This window comes from Chanos chanos, chromosome 1 (genome assembly GCF_902362185.1).
Source record: "Chanos chanos chromosome 1, fChaCha1.1, whole genome shotgun sequence".
Classification (NCBI taxonomy): Eukaryota; Metazoa; Chordata; class Actinopteri; order Gonorynchiformes; family Chanidae; genus Chanos; species Chanos chanos.
In genome coordinates, this window is record NC_044495.1 from 4,426,004 (window position 1) to 4,434,040 (window position 8,037).

The 8,037-nt window shown below is 42.5% G+C and overlaps 1 protein-coding gene across 1 annotated transcript in view; it reads left to right on the forward strand.

Annotated features, from left to right (window-relative positions):
• Nucleotides 1-8,037, forward strand: part of LOC115821705 (MAM domain-containing glycosylphosphatidylinositol anchor protein 2-like) — a 93,041-nt gene that overhangs the window by 75,696 nt on the left and 9,308 nt on the right. Inside the window, 1 exon segment of the mRNA XM_030785512.1 lies at nt 2,401-2,578. Coding sequence (XP_030641372.1) covers nt 2,401-2,578 — 178 coding nt within the window.

Consider the following 8,037-nt stretch of genomic DNA (forward strand, 5'->3'; position numbering starts at 1 on the left):
TCCTGTACGTTAAGATCTGCAGGCGTGGAATTAGAACCCTCACAGAAGCAATAAACGGTAATTGGATCTGGAGATGGAAATCTGGTTACCGGGTCCTGATGGGAACCCTGGCAACATCACTGAGCTGCTCACTTCCCATCAACCCCTTGCCCCTCCCCCTCAATCTTCTTTTATTTCAGTCCGGCACGACTTCAGTTGCTCATTCATCTACTTCGGTATCCCATGTTCACTTTGCCACCCAGTAAGGACTCCTGGGAAATACCAGTATAGCCAACTTCAACATCCATTACACAGCACTGCTTGGCCGTCATTACGTGTCAGACTCTTACTCCGTCCTAGAACGAGTTGCTCTCTGGGGTTTCTTTTTTTCCCAATTAAACCATCCAGGGGTTTTATGTTCCCAGCGCTTCACGTAATGAAGCACTTGTACGCACATCTATTCCGTCTCTAAGTTAGCGAGCTCTGATTTGATGAGTCTATACAAAGCTCCGTAACCTCTTTGACTGCGAGCGAACAGTGCATTAATACGGTTTGCCCTCGAAAAACGCAGCTGAAAGCTACACACGAACTCTCGGCTTATGAATAGGACACAATTAAGGTTTGTTTACTGCTGTGGTGTGTATTTGCTGCTGGTCCTTGGAGAAATCCGGAGACCGAATTGTTGGTTCTGGATTTTAATTAGATATGGCCTCATATGTGCCGTGCCTACTCGAAAAGAAATCACCCGAAACCTATTTACGCTCCAACCGACGGCGCTCTAAGCTCTCAAAGCAAAGATAAATACACATCTCCTCATGTTCCGTTTATTCAACTGGCTCTGTGCATGTTTTAAAAGTTAATTGAAGGGTCAGGTTGCTAAAACATTCTGTCAAAATCAATTTGCTGCCTCACACATCTTGCTGTTGAAGCCTATAATGCTTATTTAGGTCTATTGAATGTCTTGGATATTTCCGTAATTACTGTCCCCTTTTTTTTTTTTGCATTCTCTCTGTTGTAATTGACATTATAAGCTGTGAATTTTCCCTCTGTTCTGTGTCTGTTCCTAATAGCGTGTGTATTGGTTTCTGTGCATGACTGACGAGCCTTTTGCTCAACATTATTTTATTAAAAGTTTTTTTTTAATCCCACTGGTAACGCAGAAATGATTGGTACCGGTTTCTTTCTTTTTTTTTTTTATCTCAAGGTGCTGCTTTCATCAAGAACAAAGAAAACATGATTGTGTTTCCAAAACATCAAAAGAAAGTGTGTGTGTGCAGAATCAGTTCTTAGATTCTTCAAGGCAAACAGTTATTAATGTATTGCAGTTATTAATGTATAAAATAATGAAAAATTGTGACATTTCCAGCCGATCAAAGCATCTGAATGAAGCTTTGCTCTAATTACTTTGTAGCCACTCAATCATTTTGACCTCCAGCTGATGTAAATTAGTTGTCTAGTAGCAAATACCTTGTTAGAATCACTAGATTTTGTTTGTTTGCTTGTTTTGATGTAACATTCATGCTTATCCTGACGATATGTGCACGTCAGGTTTACAATATCCGTGTGATCTGGCTTGTGATAAATCACTATGGTAATTACCTAGTTTTCACATCATGGTGATCATGGTACGAAACACTGCAGTTGATCTGTTTTTCACATTGTGGTGATTATGGTATTAGACACTGCAGTTGATCTGTTTTTGACATTGTGGTGATCATGGTATGAAACACTGCAGGTGATCTGTTTTTCACATCATGGTGATTATGGTATCAGACACTGCAGGTGATCTGTTTTTCACATTGTGGTGATTATGGTATTAGACACTGCAGTGGGTCTGTTTTTTGACATTGTGGTGATTATGGTATTAGACACTGCAGTTGATCTGTTTTTGACATCGTGGTGATTATGGTATTAGACACTGCAGTGGGTCTGTTTTTGACATCGTGGTGATTATGGTATTAGACACTGCAGGTGATCTGTTTTTCACATCATGGTGATTATGGTATTAGACACTGCAGTGGGTCTGTTTTTGACATTGTGGTGATTATGGTATTAGACACTGCAGTGGGTCTGTTTTTGACATTGTGGTGATCATGGTATTAGACACTGCATTGGGTCTGTTTTTTGACATCGTGGTGATTATGGTATTAGACACTGCAGGTGATCTGTTTTTCACATCATGGTGATTATGGTATTAGACACTGCAGTGGGTCTGTTTTTGACATTGTGGTGATTATGGTATTAGACACTGCAGTTGATCTGTTTTTCACATCATGGTGATTATGGTATTAGACACTGCAGTGGGTCTGTGTTTGACATTGTGGTGATCATGGTATTAGACACTGCAGGTGATCTGTTTTTTGACATTGTGGTGATTATGGTATTAGACACTGCAGTGGATCTGTGATCTGTTTTTTTCAGACAGGACAGCAGCGGTGGTGGGAGCAGGAGATCCCAATCGAGGGAGTGATCAAAAAAGGAGAGCTCCTCACCTACAACCTGACCAAGCTCATCAAACCCGAGGCCTACCAGGTCCGACTGACCCCCATCACCCGCTTTGGTGAAGGAGACTCCACGGAGAGGATTATCCGATACAGCGGTAAGGAGAACCTTCTCGTTTCCCCCGCGTTTGACATACATTAACTGTAAATTGTAGAGTGCTCCTGGTGTGGCTGTAGAGGATGTTAATGTAACTACAAACGCAGCATCCATCTATAATTACAGCAACTTTGGGAAATGACTGGCCAGTCAATTACTGTAAAAACTGTCTTCCATTCAAAGGGCAGCCGTGGTCTAAAGGTTAGAGAACCGGGCTTGTGACTGGAGGGTTGCCGTTTCGATTCCCAGGCCCAACATGGCTGTGTGCCCTTGAGCAAGGCACTTAACCCTAACGCTCCCCGGGCGCAGAGGAATGCTGCCCACTGCTCCTGCGTCTGTTGTGTGTTCACTACTGGTGTGTTGGATGGGTTAAATGCAGAGGACAAATTCACTGCTCACTTCACAGTGTGTGTGTGCAATCACTGAAACTTAAACTGTGCATCTCCAGACTTGAACTGTGCTTGCTGTGAAAAAGATTATACTGGCTTTACAACTCTTCAGTGTTGTAAACTTCCCCAGCCAGAGAATTCATTTGACATTATTGTTCACTACATTACGTTCACTCTCAGAAACGTGATGTGGTACATGAATAGAGTAAGCAGTATGTGTATGTGTTTTGGATGAAATTTGCTCCCTTGCTTATAGAATAAGGATAAGGATTCACCAGCTAGCATGCTTCTCCTTTAGCTTTAAGAGACTGAGGCACTAAGTTTTAGGACTGAAGATTTCACACACACACGCACGCGCGTGCACACACACAGAGCCAGTGAGCGTATCCTAACAGTGTACCCATGAGCCTTTGTGGCCGTCCACAGGTAAATGAATCTGCACCAACAAGCAACTTGACAGCTGAACAGGATCAATGCTAACAGTTAGCGCTGTTGCTAATTAGTCTGTTGCCAAAGGAAGGAGTGAGGGAGAGAGTGGATGAATGGATGAATGAACACGTTTAGTGAGTGAGTGGGTGAATGAATGAATGAATGAAAATGTATTGTAAGACTTCCTGTTATAATTTTATTAACTAGTACTTTTATGTGCCGCCGTCTATATGTCATTACACGGTTACGTAAAGTTTTAGCTTTAAGCTAGTATATTAAAGGTTCTGCTTCGTGATTATTTGCACAAATACATTTTTCAAAAGAATCCAGTATGACCATATCAAATAAGCCAGTTTCAAACTTCTCAAACTGTTCCTCAGGCTTGTATCAGCGAACGTTTTTTTCTTTGATCAATTACTCCTTTCCAAAACATCTTTTTTTTTTTTTTTTTTTTATGAGTGAACCTGCCAAAATGGAGTGCACTCTCCTGCTAACAATCCCACAAATCGAAATATTCAGCCAAAGCAAAATATTAAATTAAAGCGAAATATTAAATGATACTATCAACAAATAAAACGTGGAGTTTACTGACAAGTCAAACCGTACATTTTAAGCGGTTTTAGTGCATTTAAAAAAAAAGTGAGTTAGTGCGTTAAAAGTGAGGTGAGAAAGACCAGATGAGAGGCGTCTGCTGGTGTTCTTGGAGGGCCAGTGTTTCTCTCCTCTTTTAATCATAGCTTTGAAAACCAGAAGACAGGGCACTCAAGACCCTACCATCTTTAATAACTTTTAATGAAGCCCTGAATAAGAACCAAAATATGTGCTAGCCTCTCAGGATACAAGTTTAGCTGTCTCTCTTTTTATTTTATTTTATTTTTTTTCCCCTTTCGTTGATGCGTCTCAGGGCTGAGGATAGTGTTGTACATTAAGTTTAGCACGTGGCAGCTTTTCATGTTTAATAAGAGGGGTGACAACAGAGGCTTTTGTGCCTCCTGTGTGAAAGTGGAAACGTGTCCAGGCGTACGCCCCCAGCCGACGTCCGACCGTCTCTCTGTAAGCGTGTTTCATTCTCACCCGTTCGTTTGAACGCCGTTTCCTATGCTGGTGTAAATGTCTGTTTCGCGAATGCAGATGAATGGAGTTAACAAAGGGATCAGAAGATGTGAGGATCTCTTGTTCAATCTAAAATGACTAAAAAGAAAAACCTAGGCTGTCAGCTCCCACTATAGAGTTGGACAGCTCTACTGTCCGTGGACTGTCCAAGGCATTATATGTTTCTGGTACTAACTTCTAGATGGTTGGACAGTAGATGGATATTTTTTTCTGTTTGTCTGTGTGCATTAGGAAAAATTTTTATCTTTCTAGACTCGTTGGTTTTGAGGGGTTTTTTTTTCTTTGTTTGTTTGTTTTTGTTTTACACGTCTCTGAAAGCTCCTCAATCGAATGAGTAATTATCAAGACGACTGAGAATCGTTTGAATTATTTTTGAGGAAACAGTGACCCCTGCTGGTCGCGCGGGTAAAAATCAGTGTCGACTAATTGGCTGCAAATGAGATAACAGCGTTTCCAAATGCTAATCTCCAGAAGTGAAAGATTCATACGACCGACGCAAGACAGATGTGCACAGATGCTGCGCCGCGCTCAGGGCGGTCTCCCCTCCCTCCCTAATCTTTGTTTCCAATCGTTACCACCTCATCCACCCCCCACCCCACCTTCCCCCGCAGATCAGCGTTCTCTAAACCCTCTCCTTGACTGCCACATGCCAGTTGTTTGTTCTTGTCCCCAGAACCGGGTAGATCTGATTCGACTCCTTTAAAAGTCAGTCGAGTGAATCGATGGAACAGCTCAGCGCCCGGGGACTGTAAAGGGATGCGTTGAGAAGCACTTGAGTAGATAGAAGATGGTAGATTGATTTTTATATTTATTTATTTCTGTTTGTTTTGTTTTCTGTTTGATTTTTTTTTTTTTTTTTGCCACAAGGTTAGAGGAGACATCGACAATACATATATCAAACAGCTTGATCCAAACAGCAGGGATTTGACAATTCCTCATTCATTCTCTCTCTCTCTCTCTCTCTTGCCCCATAGTGGGAAACTGTTTTAAACATAGCTGCTTTAAGACTCTCTGTATCGAGTAGATGCACAAAAGCGGATGCACTGACTGCACACAATGCTCTGTTATCAAAGCTGTTTATCGCAAGACTTGTTTTCTGTCTCAGAGCTGGACGAAATTGTCTCTGAAGATGATGCTCTGTCACCTAGAGCAGAAAGCTACCGCAGAATTATCGCTTCACAGCTCATCCAGAGAGATATGTTGGCAGTAACCGTTTCTAACACACACACAGACACACGCACACGTACAGGGTGGAGCAGAGAGGGTCTCTCTAAGCTTGCTGCTGCCAAACCATGCTCTTGCCCATGTCAACCCTGTTATCACATTATTTTCTGCTGATGTCTCACACACAGTTCCCTTCCAAACAGCCTGGTGCTTTATTTACGTTAGTTTAATTGACTGGGTTTATTTGTTTTGGGTTTTTTTCATACCCTGAATCACTGAATCATTAGTTCTTTGATTTGGCCGTTCGTTTGTTCATTTGTCCCCCCCCACGCCCCTCCCTCCACCCCCCCACCCCCCCCCACCCCTTCACTTCATCCACTCATTACTCTTGTCGTTCATTGGCTTGCTGTTTTCTATATTGTGCCGCACCACTACCTGAAGTAATAACGTTTGAGGTACACGTGTGCTGTGTGTGTGTGTGTGTGTGTGTGTGTGTGTGTGTGTGTGTGTGACGGGGCTTTTGTGTAGGCTAATGGTACCAAAAATGTAAGAGCCAAAACCTGTCACCTTTTGTGCCGCCTTTTCCATTATATAGCCGTCAACGGGCGGGACTCATTTAGCCTGGAGCCTGGCGCGTGAGGATCCCATCTGTAATGAAGGTGTAACTTTCCACACAAGGATCTCTGTCTTTGAAAAGACCTTCCTTTGTACCTTGGATGTAGTACGTTTTAATTGGTTTTAATAACCTGAGGAAGAAGAATGAAAAAGAAAGAAAGATGGAGTCATACACAGACAAGGCTTTTGAAATCGCTGCCTTTTCCTGCTATGGCTGTTTAGGAGCTGTGTTAGATGGTTAACCACATATAGAACAGACAGATCAGAACCGCTCATGCAAAACAGAGCAGGTAAAGAACAGTTACAAATGCATATACATACACACACACACACACACACACACATATATATATATATATGAAGTACCATGGATGGAGTGTGGGACACTGCAGAGTGCAAGATTAAACTTTAATGTAGCATGGTTTAAATTTACTGTATTTATTTATTTGTTTGTTTGTTTGTTTAGTATGTAGGTTACGTGCTGCTTCAGCACTGAACACTTGGGGGGAAATGACCGTGTATTTTGGTCTGCGGGGAAAATCCGTACGCAGGCCATTTTCGCATAAACCAGCATTGGAATAGGTCTTGTTGTTTTCCGTTTTTTGCTTAATTGATGTCATATTTCCTCTAAAGCAAGCAATTACAGCCCGTGGCAAAGGTTGAGCAGGGTTTGTTCAATAAGATCGGTCATGGCTTCGGTTCAAATTTACGCCCGGACGGTGCCAGACAAATTGGCAAGCGAATGAGAGAAACTGAGAGACTCACTCATTTTGTTTCCCAGCAAATAAAACACTTCCCCCGGCCCCGAAACTATGGAAACCGTTTCTATAGATTGGTTTGGAAGGCTCCCAGCAGGCTTCTGGATTTTTATGCCTTTGAGACGGTAATGAATGCTTCATGAGTGGTCATTACACAGCTATTACCCTTTAATAGACGCATTACAACTCCTGACACTGCTCCTGCTACAGTTTTCACTGCTGCTCTCATTCCCAGTTAGACAAACATAAACATCCCTCTGACTGCTCTTCTACTACTACTACTGTTACTGACAACAATACTGCTAATGCTAATTCTATTTACTACCACTATGACTCCTGTTACTACTGCTAGCCACCACCTCGACCGTTAGGTACCGCAGTCAAACTGCTCTTCCCTGTTTTACAGCCACTGCCGTTTACACCAGGACTACTGCTACTGCTACTAACACAACACTACTTCTATGACCACAACTACTAGTAGTAGTATTAATACTGCTATTACTACTGGTGTTTCTGTTATTACTAATGCCTCTGGTTATTAAAACTTACAGTCAGTGTAACCAGGGTAACAACAACAGTCACCATCATCGTTGCTGTCATCATAAAGCATGATCATATACTGTTTATAATTGTACCTCATGAGGCCAGACGAGCAGTCGTTAATTATGCAGAAGGCAATTAAGTTCGTGACGGTTTCAGCCGACGGTAATTTTTCCTGTATTATGACTGTCTTAATAAGCATTGCCGCTGACCCAAAATAAACGCGAACAGCTGACACGCCATGCGCGGAGATGGTCTCAGGCTCGGAGGAGACACGTAAGATGAGGCTGCGTTCTCGTGATTGACCGGGTTTGACTCCATATCACTCGTAACGTTTACTCAGAGCTCTAAAGACGCGTCTTACTGTACGGAGGGAGAAAGGCCCGCGCGCGGACTTTACGAAAAGAGCCGTGAAATTTGACAGGCGCGCCCCGAAACACTTTCCCTCAGTT